The 27,478-nt window shown below is 42.4% G+C and overlaps 1 protein-coding gene across 3 annotated transcripts in view; it reads right to left on the bottom strand.

Moving 5' to 3' along the window:
- Nucleotides 1–27,478, bottom strand: part of TLN2 (talin 2) — a 144,382-nt gene that overhangs the window by 38,912 nt on the left and 77,992 nt on the right. For all 3 annotated transcript variants that reach the window (XM_036389867.2, XM_036389866.2, XM_036389868.2), the window contains 22 exons: nt 27,243–27,423; nt 25,551–25,664; nt 24,816–24,924; nt 23,932–24,140; nt 23,702–23,800; nt 22,046–22,213; nt 21,653–21,947; nt 20,204–20,370; nt 19,025–19,153; nt 17,206–17,319; nt 16,792–16,905; nt 15,313–15,447; nt 14,277–14,405; nt 13,557–13,659; nt 11,651–11,859; nt 10,740–10,859; nt 9,691–9,888; nt 7,507–7,646; nt 4,606–4,699; nt 2,995–3,084; nt 1,737–1,859; nt 361–504 (listed from right to left, as the gene is read on the bottom strand). In XM_036389867.2, the coding sequence (XP_036245760.1) occupies nt 361–504; nt 1,737–1,859; nt 2,995–3,084; nt 4,606–4,699; nt 7,507–7,646; nt 9,691–9,888; nt 10,740–10,859; nt 11,651–11,859; nt 13,557–13,659; nt 14,277–14,405; nt 15,313–15,447; nt 16,792–16,905; nt 17,206–17,319; nt 19,025–19,153; nt 20,204–20,370; nt 21,653–21,947; nt 22,046–22,213; nt 23,702–23,800; nt 23,932–24,140; nt 24,816–24,924; nt 25,551–25,664; nt 27,243–27,423 (3,184 nt within the window). The remainder of the gene's footprint in view (nt 1–360; nt 505–1,736; nt 1,860–2,994; nt 3,085–4,605; nt 4,700–7,506; nt 7,647–9,690; nt 9,889–10,739; nt 10,860–11,650; nt 11,860–13,556; nt 13,660–14,276; nt 14,406–15,312; nt 15,448–16,791; nt 16,906–17,205; nt 17,320–19,024; nt 19,154–20,203; nt 20,371–21,652; nt 21,948–22,045; nt 22,214–23,701; nt 23,801–23,931; nt 24,141–24,815; nt 24,925–25,550; nt 25,665–27,242; nt 27,424–27,478) is intronic.

Below are 27,478 nucleotides of genomic sequence, written 5' to 3'. Positions count from 1 at the left end.
TTAGGATCTGTAAAAACCAGCCCAGAACAGGCACAATGTTTAGGTCCTGTAAAAACCAGCCCAGAACAGGCACAATGTTTAGGACCTGGAAAAACCAGCACAGAACAGGCACAATGAGGTAACTGTGGGACCTCCTCTCTCAGTTATAAGTTTCATGCCTCTCAACAACCACAACTTAACTGTCACAGTCACACATGAAGATTCCTCATATCTATTACAGGTACAATTATCTGTCACCACACTGCAGCTCTGCAACGCCAGCATCCAAAGCCAGGCAACACAGTCCAAGCAAAACACCTTGGAATGGACAGGAAGAAAGCAAAGTCCTGTGTCCCAACAGGGATGGCCCCTCTGCCTCACCTGGGACGGGCTGCTTGCTGGATCCACCAGGTTCTGACACGCCATCTGGATCGCTTGGTTGGCACGGGCAAACTGGATTGGGTCAACGAGGCCCTGCTGACCAGCCTGGCTGTTTGGATCTGAGATACCCACCAGGTAAGCAGCCTACAAATGGGGAAAAGAAGAAAACAATCCTAATAAATCATCTTCATTGTGTCTAGGATCTCTGGTAAGCTGGCCATATGTCATAGCATGCCATGGTCAGAGATTATTCAGAAATTGTACTGTGAAATACAATTACCATTTGTTTTAGCAATACATCACCAGAATCCACTGAAACCAAGAACATATACCCTTACACTTGAGAAATTTAATTAGTTGAAACAAAACTAATACTCCACTGTTTAGACAACTGCTATTCCTGAAAACATTGCTTGTCACTTGCACAGCCAATAGAGCTTTAAGGATTACAGGTACTGGCAAATTATTTACTGCATTAGCCACAGTTGGAGAGAGTGGAGGTTTTTGTCAAGACCAGAAAAGCAATCCAGCAATGGCACTTCTGCTGAGTGCAGATCCCATCAGGCCTGCAGCTGCTGGTCTCACTGCAGCCCAAAGTGGCTGATGGCCAACCTTACCTCCTCTCAATAAGTTTCATGCCTCTCAACAACCACAACTTAACTGTCACAGTCACACATGAAGATTCCTCATATCTATTACAGGTACAATTATCTGTCACCTTAATATGCCAGTAAGGCAACTCAGAGTTAGATGTGGAAGAGATTTAGTCCATACCAAGGCATTACACATTTGGGGAAATTAAAAAGAGGTTTTCAGTTACAGAGCACGATCCCCACAGCCAAATCCTTCACCAAGGTGACTGTATCAGCTCTTTATAGTTCACTATTTTGTTATCAGATCAGTGAAACCAAAGAAATCAGACCCTAATTTAAAATTTTGGTTATTCCAGAAGTATCTGAACAGCTGAAACAGGTTTCTTCTTAGTTCCAATGTCTGAAATTTGTAGTGCTCCTTAAGAACTTCTACAAACTAGAACTTGATTCATTACTTTTAACTGTGGCTTTTTTGTGCATTTCTCTATGATATAATAGTTCTGAACTTGAGCTGCAAACATGAATTCCATATGCTGCAGCTTTGCTTTATCCTCAGCAGAGCTTCCTTCTAGATGGCAATTCCCTTCCTTAGAAAATACTCAAGTTATTGCAGCCTGCTCCTCCTGCAGTTTGTGCAATTTCTGTGATCTACACAGAACACACTGTGCAAGACAAACTCATCACTTGCTTGACCACAGGGAAGTGAATTTCAGATTACAGACCCAGAACATGAGCTTGCTAAAACATAAAAACTTAATTGCTTTACAGCCTTCAGTCTCTTACCTGAGCTGCTGCCTCTGTGAGGCCACAAAGAGCCTTGGATGCAACTCCAACACATTCTCCAAAGACTAGAAGATCCCCAGTTTTTGCATTCTGGGAAATGCCTGCCATTGATTCTCCAAGAACCTCAGAAATTAAAAAACAAAGTTATCTTCCAAATATGCATCCCTTCCACTTAGAGGCAAGCAATTGCTGGCCTGAAACCAATTTTGGCCCACAAAAATGTTGGCCCCCTGGACTTGGCTTCAGAATTGTTAGACTTGACTGAACTGGGCACATTGCTCTGTGTGGTGTGAGGGATCAGGCATGCACACCAGCACTGGACTGACAGGGAACAGAAGCCCTGCTGCAGCTCAAATGACTGAGAGGGTACAGAATTACCCCTCATGCATTTTGCTGTCATCCATGAGTCAAAACAGCTGACCTGGCACAGGTGCATTTCGTGCAGCCTGCATGGCAGTCCTGCAGATGCTGTTGACACCTACAGGATCACCTTTGTATCCAAATTCACTGAAGCTCAGTGGGAATGAAACTGCACCTGGACTTCTGGAACCATCTTAGGGTCAGAATGCACATGAATTCACACATTATGTCCCACTGAATTCAGCTCACTTGGATTTAAAATTCAAAATGAGCACTGACTGCAGTAGAGCATTAGATGCAAGATGACACACACATCCATTAGGTAATTACTTTTTCTTTTACAGAAGAAGGAATATGAGACCATTCCAACAAATCAAATAATGACACAAAAGCCAGCTTCAAAGGAAGATGTAGAGCAGAGTTTGATTAAAAGTAAGTGAAGAGGATTCCCACAGGTTTTCTGATGTGGTGGGGTGTCTGGACTGCTCAGACATTTGGCAGAGCTGTTCTGCACAGAACAATACAATGGGATTTCATTGTCAAGCCTCCCATTCATGCTTTGGGCTGTCCTAACATTGCTGCAGTCAAAATACAGCACCCAAAGTACAACATGCTGTCTAGTGCATGTCAGGGAGGGGAAGGGAGAGAGGAGAAGCTTTCAGAGCATTGTGTACCAGTCACTTCATTAAAAATTTCTTACTGAGGCAATACACCTTTTAAGTGATGAAACCTGAAACAAACTGTAAGAGACCACTCTCAGGCAGACTTGATCAAGGAGTGTAGCAGACACTTTAGCTATAAACACTGACTGCACCTCTAACATTCAATATGCATGTGGAGACTTTTGAAAATCCAAACACATTTTATAACTGACACAGAGGTGGGAAAAAGAAATTACCTTGGAGTTTTCCATGACGCCCTCAATACAATCAAAATACGAGAGATCGCTCACAGGCTCATTTGGGTTATCCAGCATTCCCTTCACTGTCTGAAATGATGAAAGCAGCTGATTATGGACAGAGACTGAAGCACTGAGCTGAGAACACCACAGACCATCATGCCCACTCTGCCTAGCCCAGTGTAAGCTGACATGTTTGTCTCCAGCAAGCAGCCAAAGCTACACACACCCCCCAAGGCTGTGCCAGGCAGGAAACTGCACCCAACAGGAACTGAGCTCTGGGAACTCCATGTTTGTGCACCACCAATCTCTTGGAAATTCAGGTTACCTCATGTTTGTGATGAGTGATATATGGTCAGAGGTGCTCAGCTTGACATGAGGCAGTCTGGTTTTCTGTCAGGTGTCAACAGTGTAACACATGTTTCCAGTACTATTTTAAATTTCATAACCAGATTTAAAGAAGTGATAAGAAAACCAGCTGCCATTTGTTGAGCACTGTCTGGAAACACAAAGGGTACTGAACTGAGTACACATCCACCACCTGCCTGCCTCTTACCGTGTCAGACTCCCTGAACACAGGAAAAATTTCTGTCAGGAAACTACATATAGTTGGGTTTAATTTCTTTTTTTGAGGTAATTCTGAGTCCTGAATATAACAATGTGACAATCAGTCACATATTCATTGAGAAGGATGAATGCAGTTAGATAATGAAACTTGTAAAAAGCTGCAAAATGCAGGAGGCTAATTCTTTTATACATTAAAATATCTGCAGCACACCTTTTTTCAAGTCTTAAGGAACACTATTTTACTGCCAAATATCACGCAGAAAAGACTTTTAATCCTTCTGATCAAAGGGAAATCAATATGGACTTGCATATTAAGAAAAATCAAAATATCCTGGAATGACTTTTGTATCCCTGTGATACTAAGGGCTGGAAATAAAAAGTTTAATGGTATTTTATGCTCTCCACACAGGCCAGCCACCCCCTTGACGTTTTGACCTTGACAATAAACAACAAATATCTAGTTTAAATTAAAAGATTATTTCCTACTCCTGACAGTGGCCTGTCTGTGATCAGTGGAGGTCTTACAGACCCATTCTTTAGCCAGCCAAACCCTTCACTCAGGATCAAGAACTTATCTTGCAAGAGCCTGGACTGACACACACATTGTATCAGTGTGACAGGGAAGGCAGAAACAAGGCATTAAAAGTCTACACTAAGAAAGGTCAAGGTAGAAGATTGCAAGCATCATCCTAAAGTGAGATATCAGCAACAACTTCTTGCAAGTGGAAAAACCAAGACATTGAAGCTCCCTCCAGTGCACTAGAGGTAGCAGAAATGTCCATCTTGTCATGATTCTTCCTTAGGTTACAGCAAGTATGAATAATGGGGACTAAAGTGTATCTTTGGAGGGCAGGACAGAGGAGATGGGGACACAGCAGCAAATTTCATTCTGGCCAAACCTACCAGATGTTTCCATGGGTTCCATGCTCACCTTGTACACAGTTAAAACCCCTGCCACAGATGAAGTGAGGGGACAGTAACAGGAGCTATTCAGACACAGAATACAAGGGAAACAATAGAAGAACTTTTGAAATATAATAATACCTCCAGTTCTCTGAGTGCATTATCACATTCCTTCTGCCCAGGAGCTTGTTGGGTGCACAGTGTGATGAGCTGGTTTATACTCTCAGTCACAGCTCTGGGGAGAGAAGGAGGAAAAAAGGTGGATTTAAAAATGGAACTTTTCCTCTGAGTAAAACTGTTGTCATTAAATGTATACTGCATAAAGATATAACACAATTGGATCATCCACTACACAGCTGAGCCCAGCAGCCAAACTGGTGGCACCTCTGGGAAAGCACTGGTGACAAAGGACAGAGCACCAGCTGGCAGAGACCAAGGCCAACCTACTACATTGGCACAGTGACACAGTGTAGCTGCTAAAAGGCATTTCAGCACTTCTCCAGGTCTGACATTGACTGAACAATTTCTCAACTTCCACCCCAGAAGCCCCAAAGGATCCAGGAACAAGTGTCTGGTATGGAAAACAATGGTGAATGTAAAGTAAATGTTATTTACCTTTCTCTAGCAGTCTTGTCTCACATACTGTAACACACACAATCCTGCTATATCTCTATAGTGTCTTAGTGAAGCAGTCTGTTTTCTCTATAACTAATAACTGCTGTTCTCCCATAGTTTATATCCCCAGAGAGCAAGTTCTGCAAAGGCATCATGTTCCTGTGGGTGTTCACAGCTCCTGACACAGGCTGAACCTGACATACAACAGTCACTGTCTGTCTCTCTGATCAATGCTCTGATAATAGACAAAATTCAGTATAACTACATTCATTTCAGACTCAGGACTAACAACCCAGGAAAGTGGCACCTAGAAGAAGAAAAAAATCAGTGAAATTGGAGTGCATGGAGAATATGCTTTCCTCTGGCCTTGGAAACTGAATGGCATTTGCTTTATTTTCGCTTTCAGAAAACAGGCACTTGATAACTTATCAATAACCTGATTGGTTATTGATTTACCAACCTGGCTGGCTGGTATCTTACTGTTACAAAAGGAAACAGGATGTGCTTATTACATTTAACATGTTTATGTTAAATTCCAGGGCAAAAAGAATGGAAACTAAAGACATACTTGTTTAACTGAGACTCCTACCCTTTTCAGCAGCCTTGGTGTCCTTGTGGAGGACCTGGTGTTCACCTGCTGAACATCAGTGATTTCTATGCATCAGAAAATAATCTAATTGCATACAGACATAGGAATATATGACAAAAACTGAAAGTTCTGTTCACTCCCAGAGAAACTTCACACAAAAATATCTTGTCTGCTGTTGATTTTAATCTGAGACATAATTCATATTGACTACTCAGAGAATATCAGCAATTGAAGAGAGAGAATTATCAGCTTTCTAGAGGAGGCCACATGGTCTCACAAATATCATTATTACACACCAGGTACCTCTCCCAGGAATCCATCCAGTGTACAAACATTACTTTGAGAACCATCTGGACACAGTAGAACCAGGAAGGGGGCCCCTCAAACACCAATCCAGAGTGGAAGAGGAATGCTAGATCCCTAAAGGCCACATCTGTTTTCATCAAATACAACACACAAACACCTGGACCCTGCAGGGAACTCAGCCAGTGCTGCTGCCCTGTCAGAGGTGGTCAAGAAAAATCCCTCCACAAGGAAGACAAGACTACTGAAAAAGCTGCTGTCTCTTACAGCTGGTGCAAATGGGGAAGAAAGCAAAACAAAGCCAGCAAAACCCCCAGACTAATCACAGTACCATAGATGATGAGAGAAAAATGAGAAGAAAAGCTATCTTATAATAATAAGGAAGCTGCACCTCTTCTTTCATTTTCATAAGAGAGAAAGTACAAATATTTGACTCTGATTGTATCATAGCAGGGAAAGATAAGAAAGTCCTGGCAAGCTTGTCACAAGCCAGAACAGAGGTCAGAGAAGGGAGTACAGTGTCTGCTTAGCACCTTAAACACAACCCCTGTTAAAACCTCTGCCACAGATGAAGTGAGAGGACAGTAACAGGAGCTATTCAGACACAGAATATAAGGGAAACAATATAAGAACTTTTGAACAGAACTGGTGCAGTGTTAACTTCCCACAGCTCTGTGCTGTCTGTGTAAGGTCTCACACACACACAGGACAGCTCAAGGCTTGATCTGGCTCACCTCCCTATTTCTATTACAAGCTTCCAGAGAGGGAATACCAACCTGGCAGGAACTTACAGCTACCTGCATTTCACTGGGGTCAAATTCCTCTGCACTCTAGTCAGGAATGCTCCAAGCCTAAAGCAGAAATCTGGAGCAGTTTTGATGCTGCAGCAGTAACAAAATTTCATGTGACTCCTTCATTTTAAGCAGCCTGTCTTTGGTTATCTAGAATTTTCATAGATGTTCTTTATTTCCAGGGAGACAAGACAGATGCAATTTTTAAACAAAATACAACAAAGTAAAGTAGTGTGAGTTCTAAAGCAGCCCTTTACTACTCAGGGAGTAGATTTATAATCCTTATAGTAAGGGTATGCTTCACTGCAGAAATGTGGTACCTAACCCTTTCCAGCATTCCTGATCATACACACATGCACACTGTTAGTGATAGGTAGCTACGATTTTTAAGCACATTTTATCTAAGAATATTATTCATTTCTTTTCTTTCAGGGATTGAGAAGCTTAATATTAGTTATTGCCTTGGCAGAACACAGATGGTGAGAAAACAGTAAGTAAAACACACTGGCTCCTTTCAGAACCAGGCCAAGTCCTCAAATGCTGTTCCTATTTCCACCAAGGGTAACAAGTTATCCCAGCTGAGGAACTACTCCAACTCTCCTCTGGCCTACTTCCATTTAAACAGAACTACAGGTTCCAACCACTCACTTAACTGTCAGTAGCAGAAGAATATATAAGCACAATATAAATTCCACAGAGAAAAGCAAATATCTCAGGAAAACAAAGCAAGCAACACATCCTTACCTTGCTGCTGCTGCTAAGAGGTTCTTGGCATTAGGAGCTCCAGGATCAACAGACAGAGACTTGGCAGCCAGTAACAGCTTGCTGGAAGCCATAGAGATGCTCTTGAGGTTACCTATGACTTGAATCTGGTCCTCTTTAGTCTGGAAAGCCATGGCAGCATAACATCAAGTACAAAATTAGCAATCAAGAGAGTGTGCTAAAACCACACATGGAAACCCTGTTTGTTTATCCACCTGAAACCACTGACATAGGTGAGCTCAGAGAAGGATGGCTCAAACCACCCTTCACCCAGACAGGTGCCTCTAGCTTCACTTACATAACAGAAAAAGACCCTTACAACAAATAGCTTGGCTTCTAACAGTGGTAGTATTCACAACTGAGCAATGGAGGAACTTCCCTACTTGTTGAACAATGCTTTTGTTGACAAGACTCTTATGTGTCTCTGCCTGGCACAACTGCTTTACATTATTCAGTCAGTGTAGGCTCTCTGGCACCCTTTGTGCAGCCCACAGGCTTCTCCAGTATCTAACTGGGATTGCTCACACAAAAATATCCTCCAGGAAGTTGTCTTTCCCAAGAAAGTAACTTTCTATAAGCTTACTTTGGTCAACATTCTGACTTGGATGCTCTATTACTTAAGCCATCACTGGAAAAGGGAAACCTGTATTTAAATCCAGTTACAGAAAAGTATTGCATCTTCACAGTAAACAGCTGTGACTAGATTCTTCTGCCAATGATCAGTAGAAGTGAACCCATTTTTTTAACATCAGTTCATAGTCTTAGGTAAAGGGGTTGTATAATATTCAGGTGATAGAATAGCTTTACTCTAGATTTACTACATTCTACTTCCTCCCTACCCCTACATTTTGCTACTCACCCAAAACACCTGGAATGGCTTCTGTTCAGGCCAAATAACTACACACAGAAAACCTTCTCATTTGAAAGATCAGCCATTAACAATTCAGAATAGTAACAACCCCCTGTGTCAGCAGGCTCAGCAAATTCACAAGGGCCACAAGGTCATCAGCAGCTGGACTCTCATTTCAAGCAGCCATTTGCAGCATTGCTTCTCCCTTTGCCTTCACTGAATTGCCTCAAACAAAACGTTCTAAAAGTCAGTGTGGTCCACAGCTAAAGAGACAGTCAGGTACCTCACTACTACTCATGTTCAGAGCCAGCTGTACAAGGAGCCTAACTCACTTCACACATCTGGAACCTGAATGATGGAGTCCTGATGGAGAATAACCACCAACCACTGCCAGATGTCTCTACTCAGTTCTATCTACAAAGTATCTGCTCTAGAGACATTTCATAAATGACTTCAGAGGACTGACACACTCAGGCCCTTCTGGCCATTTTCTGGCAATCATTTCTGGGGTTTGCAGGGTCCTCCTACTAAGCAGGGTAAAAGCATCTGCAGATTCTTTTTTCTGCAAGTCCTGCCATCTCTTCTGATATACAATTCCTTTTTATATGCTGACATTTGTTATGTTTAAACATTGCCAAATGACCAATTACTGTAGCTCAGCACAACTCTCTCCAGTAAGATAAACTGAAGGTGGTATCTCCAACTACCAGGAATGAGCTCAGCAATGTGTGACAACATTCCTGATTGTTAGAGCTCATCAGAGTAGGACTCTGCCAGATTTTAAATCACTGAACACAATTCCAAGTGCTTGCTGTCATATCCAAGGATGGCATTTTAGGCAGCCCTCTTCAAGTGCTTGCTCCACTCTCTAGCAGGTCCACAGCACCATGGAGCAATATCAAAGCATCATTTCCTCCATCTACTTAAAGCATTTCAAAAGTAGCAAAGAAAGGTGCTACATTTGGAACAGCATTCACCTAAATTATGCTCCATGGTAGTTCCAACTAAAAAGAAGCAATCCTCTCCACAAGCTCAGAGGCTCAGCACACCTTTGTACCTTTGCAGCTCAAACTGCACAGTTGTATGTAGGTATGAAGTTTATTTCTGACTGGACACAGAAACAAATCCCAACATCCTGTGGAAGATGCAAATGCTGAGTTCTCTTCTTTGCAGAGAACAGCTCCAGATGACTCCCTCACAAACATCTCCTCCCACAGCAGCGTGCTGTGCTGCACTGTAGAGCTACATGAACAATGGGCTGCACTGCCAGGGGTTATGGCAAGATTATCCCCCAGTCAGCATGAGCAAGGACTTACCTGTGCTTGGCCAGCCATTTCAATCCCAGCATCGAGAAATTCATCAAAGTCATCACTGAATTTGCCAGAGGCTGCAGCCAGCTCCCCACTTTGGCCCCGTGTAGCATGGACAACTTCTCCAGCTGATTGATTCAGGTCTGCTGCTGCCTGGTTCAGCTCACTCTGAGCTTCTTGAAATGACTTAGAACTTGGAGGTAGCTGTAAGAGACAAAGCTCAGTATTTTACTGTCACATCACACCAGCCTTTCTTGGAGAGTTCAACACGTGCTGAGAATCCCAAATGCAGCAGAGCAGTGAGCTGGAACTGTGGGACAGCTGTCAACCAGAAATCTGTCCAGCAACTTGTGTCCTGCTGCTTCTTTCAAGGGACAGACAAGTCTGTAAGCTTTTCAAGGGACACAAATATTGGCAGCTCTTCAAAATTACTCTAAACTCTCTCTAGTAAACCAGTTTGGTAAAAACCTCCCTGGTTTTATCAAAAGGCATTGCACAAACATATCAAAATACAATTGCTCCTTCATTCACAGGATAGCAAGGTCAGTGATAAATGCAAAAAAAAAAAAAGCTGATCAAACAGTAAAACTTTCTGGCAAATTACCAATGCAAAAAGGCTTTGTTGACATGAATGCAGTTAAACAAAGTAACAATTCTGCTCTTGACACAAAATGACCAAGCATTTTTTGACAGATCACAATGCTCCTCCAAGTAAATGGATCACTTCTAGATGGGAGATGAACTATAATTTTCTCATTTTCATTTTCTTCAGAATGTTAAGTCATAGTTGCCATTTTCAAAACCAAAAAGTGAATATCAATCTATGACAATTTTAATACTGCCTTCACAAGTCACAGACACATTTCACCTTGCCCATAAAACTAGAAAAATGTTATTTCAGTCAAAATAGCAGCTGCCTAAAGGTGCATAAACTTAAACACAGCTTACTTGAAGTATACTTAGGGCTCATTTCCAAATAATGATTTGACACATGAGGAACTCAGATCTGCTGTGCAGTTTTCTAAAATCTATTTGCACATGAAAAGCCATCTTACCGAATCAACCAGGAGCTTCTTGCTGGATTCCCCAATGCTCTTTAAGGCCACATCCACATCCTTTTGTCCAGGTAGACAATTCACACAGTTATTCAAGGAGTGAGACACTGCTTTTGCCACCTACAACACACAGGTGAACACAGACACACTGAGAGGTTGAAGTGCTCATTAATAGGAGGCACAGCTTCTACTCCATAGCCAGCAATTCCTGCATTCTGACCCTTTCAGGAACATTTTTGAGGCTTGCATCTTTCTCAGTTTGCTGGCCTGCAGTCTCTGTTCAGGCTCATCCATGGAATAGGATGGTGCTGGCAGGGCAGCCCCACAACTGCTCCTGGCACCTGCAGCACTGCAGGTAACTTCAGGGGATTCCTTTATCTATATACTAATCACAGAGAGTCATTGCAGGCCACTTTTTACAAAGATCTGATTAAAACAAAAGTATCTACATAAGAAATGATTTACAATGCAGACCAATTCTAGAACTTTTCAAATCAGTTAAAAAAAGAACCTGTCACTCCTAAAGAATTCAAACATAGTGGTGCCACACATGAAGAAAACATGCACTCCCTTTTTGAATATAACATGGATAGAGATCTTTTATTTGAAAATTACCAGTTTAACGGCTGTCTCACTTTTGCAGTCAAGCAGTCTCCTCACATATGTTGTGGGTAAAAGCACAGAGCTGCATCTTTGTATGTTTTTCTAAGAGATGACTAAAATACCATACTTAATACCATTTCCATTGTTTAACCTAGGCATTATATTGTCTGAGAGCTGTTGAAAGGAACAGAAAGTTGAAATACCTATCAGCCTTATTTTCTGTCATTCTCTCTCCTTATTCAATGCTGGCTTGGAGTAAATTCACTGCATATTTGACAGCTCTTGCAGCTGCTCAAGTCCCAGCTTACCTGGGCTAATCTCTGCTGACTGTCTGCATCCCCTGGGGCAGCCAGGGCCTGCTTGGCCTCCTGGATCAGCATGGCAGAGCCTTCCATGACATCCCTGGCAGAGTCCAGCATGGCATGGGCTGCCACAGGGTCACTGGTAGAGGCTGCAACCCCTCGTGCTGCCTGAGCCAAAGTCTTCAAGGCCTGAGCAGTTTCTCTGGCAGCAACTCCTGTGGTCACATTGCACCAAGGATTTTATTAGTACCTTTAAAGACAACCTTTGTGTTTCATGACATGATCTTGCAGGTAATGATCCTATTGCAAAATAACACTGAGAATGCAATTTAAAAGAAAACCTTCAAACAGGAACAAATTTGAAATACACAGTATAATTTGCTTATTTAAATGTCTGTAGTGAAGCCATAAAGTAAATGTTACAGCCCAAAAACCACATTCTGGGCACAGTCTCTCAGTGACTACATCCTAGTGAAGCACTGAAAAAGAAGAAAAGCTAAAACCTGAAGATGAGGAAAAACTCATACTCCAAGCTATAGGGGAAGTGATTGTCTGCAAGAATGGTGCACAGGAGTTCAGAGCCACAGCACAACAGCTTAACTTCAAGCAATCAAAAAAGAGATTATTAGGAATGATACAACTTGATATAATCTAACATCACTGTGAGTAAAAACATGTAAAAATAACTGAATGAAGTCACAGAAAAGATGTCATAAAATTACCTTCTGTTAAAGGTAATTTAACAGAATTACCTTTGTAATTCTGTTAAAATTACAGAGATGTAATTTTAACAGAATCACAAAGGTAATATAGTAATATTATCTTTGTAATTCTGTAATTACCTCTGTAATACTATATAATATAGTAGATATCTATCAACTCCAGTGCTAAAGTGTAGGACTATGTGAATAATGGTCTCCTCCTTCTATTTGAAATTATTGAAAAGGAACTCATTGCTCTGTAGGGTTTCCTACAATCTGATGATGAGAGCTACTAAGTTTAGCTATTCATTATCAGCTGCAAGTATCTGTACTCCTTGCCTGATACCTGGTGCCTACTTGTGCACAACTATGTGACAGAAATATGAGCTATCTTGATGAAATTCCATCTGCTACAAATGAAAGCAGCTGTAAGTTCTAGAGCCCAGATGCAATTATAACCAATGAAGTGGTAATTGCCATAATGACATTTTATCAGTAATATTAGACAAAAAAATCTTATGGGAGCATTTGCAACAACAGCTTTCATTTCTAACAGAAATAAGGACACAGAACATTTTAACATCTACAAGTAAGCTTTTGTCCCTCCTGTAGAGCATTTTTCTAATTAAGGCATTTTTGTTTCTAAACTAAAAGTACAGGCACAAAAATAAACTGTAGAATCTGTGTGCCCAGGTTTCCTATTGGCTTTACCTCAAACTATGCAAATGTGCTCAATGAATCAGCCAGAGCAGCTGCATTGTACATGAACTGGTAACACCAGGAAGAGATGCAGCTCTGAATGTCAGCAAGCTGTCCCCACTATGTTCATATCCTGCTGCTTCAAAACACATCCAAGGCACCCTTTAAACCTTCTGCAAGGACAGGTTTAAACCTTCTGCAAGCAACATCTCCAGTGGCACTGACCTTTAAAATGCAATACATTTTATTTCAGCCTTTCACAGTCTCAGTGGCACCTATTTACAAAAACAACAGATGTCCCAATCTATTCTGATTAAAGACAGAGCACATTGCATCACTGTTCTTTTATGAAGTGTGAGTCACATTCAATTCTTCATAACTTAGCACAATTCACTATCAGCACTATAAAAAATTAAGGAATTTCTTGATTTCAGTAGTCTGTGACAAGAAAAGCCTTTATCAAGGTGATGGACAGCAGAGGCTTGACAGAGCCATTACGGATAAAGCAGTACCTGTGTAGTGCTCGTTGCCCTGAGCAGCACAAGTTAACAGCTGGGCCATGGAAGATCCCACAGCTTTGGATGTGCTTCCCAGGTCCTGAGTGCATTTCTCAAGCTGTAAAAAATTGCAAAGCACAAATTACTTAGGTTAAGCACAACAAAAATACACTTTGTTTTAGACAGTACTGAAAAATTCCTCATTCCACAAAAACCTAAACTTCCACCTCAGCTACTGAACACACACACAATTTTTCTGAAATCTGACTAACACGTTTTCCCTGTTCAGGATGGAATAAATTAACATATTAGGTAGTGTGAACAACAAAACTATTTTAGAATTAGCAATGGAAATAAATACCTTCATCCAAGGAAGGGCTTTCCTCCCCACCCCAAATAAGCCATTTCATTTTCTAAGCCTACTAGAACTGGCTGTCCTGAGTTCTCATCATTGTCACTATTGAAAAGAAATTCTTTTTGACAAGACCAAAACATTATTGTTACCAAATTGTAATTTGTACAATAGAGAAGGAAGCCCCTACAGTCCTATGAGTAACTCCACTACAGAACACACTGTTGCTGTTGTAGTAACACACGCAATTTTAAGAGAATCAGTGCAAAATCCTATCAGCATGATCATTATCCAAAGCTTCACGACTGTTTTGCCTCTAATATTTAAGTTTTTAACAGCTAACTTTGTTTGTTTTTAAATGAAGAACATCCTTCCTCAATTACAGTTTCTCCTGGGAGAGGTTTTAACTGTCCATCCACAGCTGCCATCTTCGCATCCTGCAGTTCATTTTTGAGTGTCTGGACTGTATTCAAAGCAGAATCAATTTCCATTGGGCCACAAGCTTCATGAGCCTGTTCAGAAACCAGATCAGCACCACTGTTAGCAGCTGTATGCAACTTTCAGAAACAGTAAATTCTTCAGATCTCATCTCCCCTCCCATATTATTTCTCTTCCTACTTTAGAGGCCATTGTGAGCCCTCTCAGGGTTATACATCATGGATTCCAAACTCCTGAACAATATTTTCAGTCTGTGAAGAGAACAAGACCCTGCTAAGAGGCACCAGGGGAATGAGGTGCACTTGCCTTGTGTGCATGTCCCTTCACAGCAGGCAGCCCAGGGACTGAGAAAGTGACTGTGGCACTCTGGGTTTCCCCTTGGACAGTGACCTCACTGGGCATCATGACCAAAATCCCAGTGACTCCCTGATGTGGCAGCCCACACTCAGCAGAATGAGATGGAAATTGTGGCATTAGCTCAGGTGTGGCCACCCTGGTGCTACAATCCTGGCCTCAGTGTACACACACACACACAAAAGATCAGACTTTCCACTTGCATTTTTTAAGTCCCACATAGTTCAGAAATCTGTGTGTAAAACAGAGCATCTGCTTCCCTGAGTTTTAGAGATGATGGTTCCAGTTCACAACTACAGCAGATCAGAGCTGTAGCTGGGCTCTCACTGGTTTGGTGTGGCACGAGATGTGTTCCCTTTTCCCTGCTCTCCCTTGAATGGAACAGCAGCTCAGAGTCTGCTCAGATGCTGCTCTGCATACCCTGCTCCCATTTGGCTGCTATGGAAAGGGCAGCACAAGCTTGTTCAGCTTTCTTGGCACTTCTCCCTCCCCCTTCTCTCATGACACAGAGGCCACCTGGGAGTCTGAGCAAAGTGTGCACAAAATACAGCAGTGAGAGGTGAGCACTGCCTCGGGGGGGACAAGAAGGGCTCTTGTTTTAGCTGATGAAAAGCAGGATTTACCCACCTTCTGGGAGGCAGTTCTCAGCTCAGCTAAGCTGGTAGCAAGATTCTTTGCACACTGACTGAGCTGCATTGCTGCTGCTTGATCAGTCACTGTGGGGACAGCAGCTTTAGCAGATGCCACCATTTTACTTCCAGGCTGGTCAAAGAACAACAGTGAACACAATTAGTTTTAACAGCTCATTTTCTTTAAAGAAAGTTTAGGATTCAATAAAACTGCTTCCTTCATTCACACACTGATGAGGTTTCTAGATTTTTCTTTAATGCCTAGCACATTCCTGCTCCTTAAGCTGGAACACCCTGTCAGAATTCTGTCACATTTCCAAGCCCTCTGTAGCAGGACTCATCTGTGCTTTACTGGGACAATGACTACTCCATTGGTTCCAGTATCTGCCTGAGGCCTTTGAATACTCATGTAGACTACTTAAAAATAATGAAATGTGAAATTTTTCCACTCTGCATTCATGTGGTACAATCAGCTCAAGGTGGCAGAGATGGCAAATTTCTCTCTAAGTTTCTAAGTATTAACCTCTGCCAAAATTCTATGAAATTAAAATTGTAATTCAAGCAATGCCTCTACAAAGGGATTACTGCTGATACAACTAAAAACCTTTGCTGATTCTCATCATCACCACTGTACACACATACAGCCACAGGGGAGATGGATCAATCATGTAAATGACTCCAGAGGGAATCATAAAGCAAATACTTAAACAGAGTGAGAAGATGGTTTGTGATCCCTCTGCCTACACAGAACCATAAAAATCTGCTAACAGCCATCACTTTAAGGTAACACTAACTGATGCCAAGTAATGAGCATGCCATTGCACACAGAATTGGTTTCTGGTGTTGTTTCCTGTAAGGTTAACAATAAGCCAATAGTTTTGTTATCAATACTCAAGAGTCTATCTTTCTACTTTAAGATGTTATAGAAAAAGCACACAGTCAAATTTTGTATTTTTCCCAAACCATCAATCTAGGTCTATTATGCAGGCTAATATCTTAAAAACCATGCAAGTATTCTCTTTTATTTCTGAGGAACTACCATGCAAGTATTCTCTTTTATTTCTGAGGAACTCTGAAACCTGTTGCTGCAACACTAAGTCTACCTTGCTTAAAAAGGTCACCACAGCCTGCCACATATTCAGACTCAGACCTCTACTTAGAAAGATGCTAAATTCTCTCAGTTTTGTACTTTAAACTCTAACCCAGAAGACAAGTGTACAGCAATGACTCTTTCTTCTCCAAAACCATACTTTTTTCCTGTTACTTTTAACCTCAATGTCAGCAGTTCTCACTCTCCATAGCTACAATGGATTTTGGCCACCTAACCTGAGGAATGAAATTCTGCCCGTCTATGGCTCAGAGCAGTGAACTTCTTACATGGTTCTTAACAGTTTACTGCTTATTGATCACAAATGAAAACATACAGCACTAAAAAAAAAAGCTTTTTACATCTACTGCAATGATTGGTTCACTTCACCTGAAGGAAATTCTGGCTGGAATTGATTAAAGCAAGCTGAGCACTGAGGTCTTCTGCCTGAGCTTGACTTCCTCTTACACCCTGCACCAGCTGAGGAATGTGGTCTGCAACAGTCTAAAATGGACAAAGGGAAAAGATTTTCAGTAAAAAAATAAAATCTCAAAATCCTCTAAAAATAAAACAAGCAGCCTTCCCACTCCCCATAAAGACAACTGCAGTATTCCGAGTAAATCACTTCTGTGCTGTCACAGAATTAATTTAGGATGCATGGGACCAAACTAGTGTACAATAGAACTTTTTTAGAGATGTTCTACATAAGAAATCATTATTGGTTTCATTATTGCTTGGTGATCCTCATCAGTTCCCAAAAAGCATTGCTCAAGAGTTATTTGGCATGGGCTGGGCTGTGTTTACCTTGCAGCTCTGCACAAGTTGCTGGTGGGCTGCTGTGTTCTTATTGGAAACAGCTGCATTCTGAGAAGCTGCAATGGTCTGAGTAGCAGCAGCTGCAGCTTGTTTAGCTGCAATCTTTGGAGAAAAAGAAAGTTCAATCAGTGCTAAAAGTGAGTAGTTCAGAGGCTGGAACACACATTACTACAGGTAACTTTGACAGTAACAACATTGACAAATTAATACATTTTATCCCTTAATTTGATTTGCCTTAAGGAAACCTCAACTGACCACCATTGCTCTTCTCTCAAGGTGAAGATGACTGGAATACTGTTACCCATCTTTGATTTGCCAATAAAGAAAAAGGCAGACTTAGAAGCATTCTGTGCCTTTACTCTTTCACAGCTTAGGTTTCAACAGGAGGAAGATAAGTGAACTACAAACAGCAGAAATGGTCTAAACAAAGAGTTCCTATGAAGGCCAGAGGAAACAGCACAGCACCCACAGTGCTGCACACTGCTACACTGACACCCCTGGCCCAGGACTCCAGGGAGCCCATTTCTGCTGAGACTGCTCTATGGCAAAAGCCAAGATCCTACAATGACACAGGGGTACAAAATACTGCTATTTCTGAGTCTAAAAGCATTCTGAAGACCACCTTCAGATGTTATGATCAACATCTCCCTATTACAAAAATAAAAATTCAACCACTTATCCAAGGTACTTCAACATGTTGTACAACACTAACTGGCCCACTAAATAGAAGCAAGCATGAAGTTTATTACACATTTTACTCCTTTTTAAGGCAGTATATGTTATAACAGCAAAACATAAAAAATATTCTTTTTATAAAACTTTCTTGAATGCAATTAGAAAATTTCAGCCTTTATTTCCTAAAGTACTCCTGATTTTTACTTCTAGACAGACACAGGAACTTAATGTATGGTCACTTTACTGCATTTGAATCAGACTAATGCAAAAATCACAGTTGCAAACTAGGAACTATGAAAAGTTTCTTTTTTCAATCTGTCTTCTTCATTTTAGTTGAGAATGTGAAGATCAAACTTTGCCCACAAAACAAATTTCCATGGTAGGAAATCAGAAATTTTATCCTTACTAAATTGTTGTATATCCAGCATGTCTGTCCCTGGGAGAATCCTCCAGAGGAACAAGGCCATGTGTGCTGGAAGTCTGGTCCTGCCCTGATTTTATTCACTGATTATTCAGCCTAATTTTATTTTTACTGTGAAGTTTCAGGTCCCATCCTCAGGGGTTGTTCAGCCCCTTATTGCCAACAAGGGGGTTTTTGGCTGGTGACTGGAGACAACTTAAACCTGGGGAGAGTTGTCTCCACTGAAGTCTTTAGGAGAGTTTTAAGAGTGACTTAACCCACATTGTTTTTTATCAACAATACTTTTCTCCTTGGCTGGGCCACTAGATAGGATCTATCTTTTTACTTCCATTTTGGCTTCCTGACTCTGAGTAATTCCCCAGTTGAATTGGACATGCTGTGATCCAACTAACTTGGTACAGCAATCATCTGGAATTCTATATCCCAGTAAAGGCACCAAGAGGTCCAGTGTGTAAATGGCACACCAGAGAGATAAATTACACAGCAGTGAAGCCATTCCAGCTCAGCTGTTTAATTTTAGGACTAAGCCCCCACCAAATGCCTTCTGAGTCAAATCTTACACCACTTTACCACATCTGTGATACAAGTTACTCAATTTTCTGAGGACTATGTTATGATACACTGCCATGTCTAATTCTAAGCTTGTACTCTGGAACTGAGCTTACAGCACTGTCATTCTCTGCTTAGCACTTTCACTACATGGTTTCCAACCTCCAATCTGTTGACAATTTTCTTCTTGATGGCATTCTGGGCTGCAGCATTTGTAGCAACCCGCAGTCCCTCTGCTGCTTCTCTCAGACGCTGCTGCTGATCTTCATTTTCAGGATTGGCTGCAGCTCCCTGCACAAAATGTCCAAGCAAAAACTGTAAGTCTGAGTAAAAGTGACTGGAGAAAATGAGGATGAGCATCAAGACTTAAGTCAGCTACATCAGCATTCGTTTTCCTTAAACTATCATAAGGAAATTAGAAGAACACTGAAGTATTACAAAACTTCAGAAAGTTTGTTTCTAGTGGAAGGCTGTTACTGTGTCTGGTACTTAGAGGAAGAAAACTGAACATTTGCTTCATATACCACTTCAGGTGCTTGGGAAAAAAGGCTTTTTTAACTGCTTCTCCTTTGATCTGAAATAATGTACTTGTATGAATATAGGTTTTTGAAAAAAACACAGTTTTTGAAATTCCCAATTCAGTATGTCTTTCAGTAACTGCAGTCTAAAACTTTAACACAGTAGATCATCTCCACTTGAAGTAAGAAAATAGTGGAAAGCCAAGGATAGGCAGCCAGGCACACAGGCCTTCTGGAGTCCCAGCAAGAATGGCCGGCCCTGCTGCTGTAAAAATCATTTCAGTGCAGGATCTGGGAAAGAATTCAAAGGAATTCAAAAATTCAATTCCTCCCTAGCAGACTGAAACAGAAAGGGAAGAAAAGTTGTGATATTTGTGTCTCTTGTGAAAACAAGGAGGGAAGGATGTGGAAGGGAACAACACAGGCAGGATTCCCCAGGTGAAGGAAACTGTTTCTTTAACAGATGGGAGTTGCTGTGTAATGACTGCAGTAAGAGATTGCTGTGGTTCTGTTGCTCCATCTGCACTGGTACAGACCCTGCACCACAGCAGGGCTCAGGGCTGGTGGGAACTGCCCTGCATGGCTTGAGCCATGAACCCGTGCACACAGGAAAGAAAAAGCAGTGCAAGATGATCTTTAAAACCAAAACAATCCAGGTAGCTAATAAATAGGTTTTTGGAATGTAGCAAGTCATTAAATGCTGAACTCTTACAGGATAAGAGAAACCAGATAAACAGCCAGATGCTATTTATAAACCCCACACACCCTCTCTTTGCTGTGTACAGCATAACAATTGTAAGCTGACAGTTCATTTCCCTGGTACCTTTGCAGCTTCCACCATGCGGGCTGTGGAGTCTGCCAGGAGCTTTGCAGCAGCCAGAAGCTTCTTGGAGTTCTCCATGTCAATCTCAGCCTCTGCATCAGACCTCATGGCATTGACGAGATCCGAGGTGGCCTGAGCCAGCACCCGGGCCTGCCGCACCATCTCACCTGCACAGGGAGACAGCGATGGGGAGCGCACAGCCCCATCCTCACCCTCTCCTCTCTGCACTGCAGCCTTGCTTTCAGACCTCAGCATTGTTTCACAAGGTAAAAACTGCACCTCCATTTGCTGAAGTATTGTTTCACTTGAAAATGATACTGATGTTTATACACATATAACTTGAAAGTTTCATAACCAAATCTTGGACCACAATATAAATGACAGAAATCACTACAGCGGAGAAGAAGAAAAAAGTGTAGTATTTGCAGTCCAGATAATAAGACAAAAACACACAATCAGTAGTTTTAGGTAATTTTGAATACACAGTTGAAGGAAACTCCTGTCTCAGCAAAGACTAACGACTTGGCTTTCAAATCACAGCCAAGATTTCCCTCCTTCAATAAAAATCACCCATCTTTTTCCTGTGTTTCTAGGGAATTATCTTTTGTCTAATATAAACTGAGAACTTTGTGACAAAACACTTAGCACCATTAAGATGGTTTTAGCCAAGAACATCTTGTTTCCTGTTTTAGAAGCTGCACTTTTTAGAAACGTCTCGGAAGAAAAAGCAGATGTAAGTTTAAAAACCTACAACAAAATCTATGCATAATAACACCAATCACTGTGAAGGATTTCCCAGGTGCCTGTCTTCTTATTTGGAGATGAGAAACTGCTATACAATACCATGAAGCAGTGGCAGAAAACACAAAATATTACAGTGTTCCTTTAGCATGGTATTGATTGTTTTCACTGAATATTTACTCCATCCAGCACACAGCTATGTGCACACTGCTGATTTATATTATGGGCTGGATCACCACCCATGACAACAGCACTACCTTAGAAGCAAAAAACAGAAAAAAAAGGATTTTTATTTTCTTGACATGTGAACCGTTGTAGCCATGATATTTTCTGAAAAATCCTTTCCTTAGGATTTTTCCTCTTGAGAAGCTGAGAGGCCTCAGGAACAAAATGTAACCAATGGTTCTCTGCTGCTGTGGAATGCAACAGGTGCATCTGGGATTGGGCTCATTGGGTTGTTCCTAATTAATGGCCAATCACAGTCAGCTGGCTCAGACTCTCTGTCCCAGACACAAACCTTTGTTATTCATTCTCTTCTTTTTCTATTCTTAGCCAGCCTTCTGATGAAATCCTTTCTTCTATTCTTTTAGTATAGTTTTAATATAATATATACCATAAAATAATAGATCAACCCTTCTGAAGCATGGAGTCAGATCCTCGTCTGTTCCCTCATGCTCGGAGCCCTGCGGACACCCCGGGGGCACTCACCAGCGTCGCCCATGGAGCTGAAGATGCTCTCGGTGACACACATGATGGTGTCGGTGGCCTGGTCGTAGCGGCCGATGGGCTCCCCCCTGCTGGCGAACTGCCGCACGTGCTGCAGGAGGTCGTGCAGGGCCTGGCTGACGATGCTGGCGGCGGCGCTCACCTGCTTCAGCAGCTCGCTGTCATCCGTGGCCGCCTGGCACGCCCGCACGCAGTTCTCCACCGAGCGGTCCACCAGCTTCCCTGCCTCGATCAGCTGCTCCTGGCACACCGGGGAGCTGATGGTGGGACTCACCACCTGCACGGGCACAGCAGCCACACCACGTTTATTATTTACCAGTCCATGCTCAAGGCATGGGGACGCACAGCAGCACCCACTGGACACCCCTGCCTCACCTTGGCACAAGCCACAAGCTGGGAGGTGGAGAGGGCACACTGGGTGGCAGCAGCAATGACCCTGTTCTGCAGGACTGTGTCCTCGGCCACCTGGGCCACGTTCTTGGCCTTCAGCACCAACATGGCAGCAGCGTTGGCAACAGCTTTGGCCAAACTCATCAGAACATCCTGGTGAAGTAAAAGGAAAAGTCAGTCTGTGACAGGAAAACAAACTCAGGTGTTCATTCCTGCAGTCACTAAGTTCAAACAATTTCTTCCCATTTCCCCACTTAAAATCCCATCCATATACTTCAGTTTTTTAGTAGGATGGAGTCTTCCTAATGCCTCTACTGTTAAAATGACCTAGTTTTCCAGTAAAGGAAATACTTCCAATACACTTATTTATAATTTCAACATCACAGCAGGCAGAAAATATTGCATTTCAAAAACCAAACCCACAACTTTTTGTTTTGCTTTTAGATGTGATAAACCATCCCTTTTCCTTACCCACTTTCTCCAACACTCCATAACACTGATAAGAATGCTTAAATTCTTTCTCTTAGCCAAGAGTTGTAATAGATATATTCAACTAGGAATACAAATGAGAACTCTGATGAAGTTCACAGATCCACTGCTGGATGAAGGGTAAAAAGGGCCTTAAGTTGTATTAGCAGACACTTGCACACAGCACACTCCAGAGGTCTGGCTGCTGCTGAAAAGTGCCTTCCCATGCTTCTGGTGCAAACACATCCATGGCATTCAGTGAAAAAATCCACACATGTTTTTTACAGAGGATTTAAGAGCACTGGTAACAGCAAACACTGTTAAACCATAAGGCATTAATGATTTTGTAATTGATGCTACTTTTCATCTGGAGGAAATTTTGTTTGCAAAATTACAGCTTTTTTTTCTACTCAGTTTACCAAAATATTTTATTAACTTCTACATGTTTACACTTATACATACAGACACAGCAAACACTACATAAACCCCATTATATTTAATGAGAAGAAATACAGTGCAAAAAGCTCTCCATGAAGCATCTGAATGATGCACAGAAGAAGAAGGGGTTCCTATGAAATCAGCATTCTGTGACTGTGTGTCACATTCACATTCTCTGAAAAAATTCCTTCACCCAGGATTTTTCTCCTGGGAAGCTGAGGAGACTCAGAGAAAAGAAAACAATTCTTATCTCATTTGCTTCTCCTGTGTTGTGCTCACATGTGGAATGTGTTTGCAGATTGTTTATCCAACAAGTGATTGTTTCATTGGATTCTGCTGTGAGTTGTTTTCACTCTTTGGCCAATCAGGGCCAAGCTGTGTCAGGACTCTGGAAAGAGTCAGGAGTTTTCATTATTACCTTTTCAGCATTCAGTAAGTATCCTTTTTGTATTCTTCAGTATAGTTTAGTATGCATTCTTTAATATAATATAGTATAATAAAGTAATAAATTAGCCTTCTGACAACATGGAGTCAGATTCATCATTCCTGTCCTCACTAGGGCATTCCCAGCAAATACAGTAATTGTGTAATTAAAATCAACTTCAAAATGGATTCAATTAGCATAGAGAAACTTCAGCATTTTCTAACCTCACTCTGAGCAGCTTGGTTTTCTGCAGGGACCTCCTCATTACAAAACTGCACAGTTCTGACAGTGACAAACAATCCCCTCATTACCTGGAACCTTTCATCTGTCTCATTCTCCCCAATTTGCCTCAGCAGCTCCCCACTGGCCTGTCCAATGCTTCCAGCTGCAGTCAGAACTGTCTGGCGAGGCTGGGAGGAGGCAACAGAGAAATGCATTAATTCACAGAAATTGCATTTCATACTTCCTCAAGGAACTTGTGCATTAGTGTGCAGGCAATATGGCCAAAAAGGGGGAACCTGAGAAGTTTTCCTTGACTCACCTCTCCTGAAGTTGGTTGCACAGCCTTCAGCAGGTCTGAGACAGCACTGGCCAAGGTTCGAGCAGCTTTCAGGAGGTCTTCTCCACTGCCAACTTCATCATCCATGAGAGCAGCCAGCAGTTTCACACCTTTGGACATCTCAGTGAGGTTGGAGGAGATGGTTGTAATTGCACATCCCACAGCAGTGTAATCAGTGTCAACTGGGTCCCCTGCAGAGCAAATGTTTTTCAATGATCAGAATGCTTTAGTGGCTAAAAGGGAAACAGCAGCAGCTACAAGCTACACTCTGGGGAGAGATAAAAGAGACATTTCAAGACAGCCAAGCAATGCCTACTAAGTCATGTGTCACTTAAAAACACATTAGATTGCTATAAATTTTCTGATTTTTACATTTCTTCTTCAATAATCTATCCTCTAATAGAATGTTTCTTCATTCAATGCCATTTGCTGAGAAGTCCACAGTTTCAGCCTCCTTCAATACTAAAATAACCTAAGGCAATACAGTCTTGTCTCCTTTAAGCCACTCACAGCTGCCTCAACCTGTAATTTGCTGAAGAAAAACCCACTGTCAATAAAAACAGAATCTCTCCTTAACAACTGCCAGATCAATGATGCTTTCTTGCAGTAACCTTGCAAACACTCCACTCTCTTGGATAAGCCAGCTACATTTTGTCTTCACTGACTGTTACACCTTTAGAGAAACTGAAGAGAGAAAAAATTGTGCTGGGAGGGATACCAAGTTTGTTCCACACATCAATGCACTTAGCTACTGACGTGTTTTAAAGAAAATCTTCTGCAGCTGCCCCATACTCAGTTCATGTTTCTTGATTTGGATTGACAAATAGTGAAGAGACTGCCAGGAAATCCTTCCCATTGACATTTACCTGCTGTAAGGTTAACAACAGATGCAGTTCCTGCAGTGATTGCATCAACCTGAGAGTGTATTTCATGTTTTGATTCATCAACCTTGTTCTGAACCCATACTCTTGATGCCTGAAGAGCAATAATGAAAAGAAGAATGAAGGACTGCAGTGAGGTTCTGTAAGGCAAGACACTAGGTACATATCCCATTCCTTTGTGAATTGTTAAAAGTGAAACAGAAGAAAAGCAGCAGACCCTTAAAGTGAAATATGAATGCAAGCATTTTCTTCTGCTGATTCATTCATTACAGATTTGCTCTCACATTTCAACAGCTGCCCTTTTAAGGTAACTGCCATAAGAAAGGCTAAACACTCTTGACTGACAGCCCCCATAAGCAATGACCCTCTGGCTCTGTCCTCCTCCTGCCCTCACCTGGATCATCAACAACAGAATCATGTTCTCATTTTCCATGTCTCTGGGAGGCAGTAAGTCCCACCATTAATACTGCCCATAGTTTGTGTTTCACTGTACATATGCCCACAAAACAAGAGCATTCCAGGCAGGATTAGGAAGTCTGCTACATCTGGTCTCAGGAGACTGATAAGAGTGAGGTGGGCCACTGTACACGAATTCCTTAGAGAGAGCACAAATTTTACCCCATATGAAAAGCTTTAGCAGTATCACTTTAGACCTGGGGGCAATGACTAAACTGCTCTGTGAACAACCCACAGGGCCATGGCTGTGTGCTCAGAACTCACCATGTCCTGCCCCAGGGGTGGCAGGTTGTCCACCTCGCTGAGGTCGGCCTGGGCCTGCTGCACCGCGTGCATGCTGCTGTTGATGGTCCCCATCAGGGCCTGCTGGGCTGAGGTCTGCAAGGCAGAGCAAGGCAATGGCTGGGCTGGGCTCCACAGGGCACTCCAGGCACAGGCCATGTGTGCATGAAGAGACCCTGAGCGACAGCAGTCCACAAACCACCCCAGGCCATTTCAGAGAGTGCCTTGTCCTGGCACAGTGGAGAAGGCAAAGCCCTCACTCTCTTCTCACAGTCCTGATTCTGCTCATGCCATTTTACACTCTGTGCTACTTTCACACACACATCAAGTGCTCACCTTTCTCAGCTCAATGGCCAAGAGACACACACAAACCCACTGACCTGCATTTGAGCAACATTAAAAATCAATTTGCTTCTAGGAGATCATTACTGATTTCCTGGGACAGCCTCCCAGTGCAATCAAGGATGACTCTAAAACTAAATTGTCATCAACATGCATAAGCTAACAGAAAACTGAAGAGGTTTAGGCAGAGCAGGATGCTGTCTGTACTGGCTGTCTGTGGCAGAAGTTTTGGCTGCAGAAGTGGCCTCTGGGAGAATCAGCCAGAGGCTGCCCCATGCTGGGCACACACAGCTGATTCTAGACAGCTCCAACAGACCCAGCACAGGACACAGCTGAGTGCAGCAGCCAAACTGATGGCACCTCTGGGAAAACATTGGTGACAAAGAGGGAAAACACGGGTGAGAAAGGGCAGGGAGGGAACAAGGAGTTCAAGAAACAGCCTTGCAAATGCCAGTGCCTGACAGGGATGTGGAGGGCATGCTCCAGACAGCAGAGCTGAGTTTCCTTAGCCTGTGGGAGGTATTTAAACCTTTTTTTTCCCCTTTCAATACTAGTTTTAACTACTTAGAAGTAAAAAAAAAAGCTGGAAGAGCCTGCTTTAAAGAAATAAGGAAATAAACCAACAAGTGACACCCTAAATATACCCTCATAACTTATGTTTGGTAGAACAGTCAGGACATTACAGCCAGGACTTTCAGTCTCAGAAATGTGTATAACATTCTGTTTCTGACTACTTGCTGCACAGACAGGTTTCACACACAAAAATCTGGTTTTATGGTCTCACTGCACAGAAAGATTTGACATTCCTTTTCATGAGTGTGGCCAGCTCCACAGTTCTGTGTTTTGCTTTATTCAGTTACTCTCCCATCAAAACCACAACCTGACCTACTTGTACCAAACCCTTTCCCCTACCCACACCACACATCTGATGGCTTTGCCTGCTGAAATAAGCCAGCTCTGCTCATAACACTGTGTACAACTGAACTGACAGGTGCTAAATCTGCTGGAAACCATGGAACTAGCAGACACAAGCAGCTAAAACCTTGTAAATCACACATGAGATGAAAAAAAAATACTACAACTTTTCAGCTCTGCTTCATTATCCCCCTCTCTGCCTCAGCATTTTACTGAATTCCAGCCTGAGTGCCTTTGCTCAGGAGTCAAGTTGATGGTGCCATTGCTGGTTCCTCTAACCACCAATTTTGTGACAAGTATCTGCTCTTCAATCCCTGAATGAAGCTAGGAGCCTGCTGAACTGCCTGGGGATAGCACTTCCTTCTACTGAAATACTCTGTGGAAAACCATTCTCTCCCAGAAAGAAGTGTTTCTCACAAGAGGGGGCATGTGTCCCCTGTGCATCTGGCCAGTTGTGACTTGCTGCTGGGGGGAGGGCATGATGCCCACGTTGAAGGTCTCGGGGCCGCTGGAGCCCGAGCGCATCACAGCCGGCAGCGCCACCGAGCCGTGCTCCACCTTGCCCGTCCTGTTGAACTGCTGCTGCAGGATGGTGGGTCTGCAAAACAGCAACACACAATCAGTCAGCCCCTGCAGACTCACCTCTGCTTCCT

This window comes from Molothrus ater, chromosome 13 (genome assembly GCF_012460135.2).
Source record: "Molothrus ater isolate BHLD 08-10-18 breed brown headed cowbird chromosome 13, BPBGC_Mater_1.1, whole genome shotgun sequence".
Taxonomy (NCBI): Eukaryota; Metazoa; Chordata; class Aves; order Passeriformes; family Icteridae; genus Molothrus; species Molothrus ater.
The sequence above is the reverse complement of the archived record's forward strand: the minus strand, read 5'-3'. Positions and strand labels throughout refer to the sequence as shown.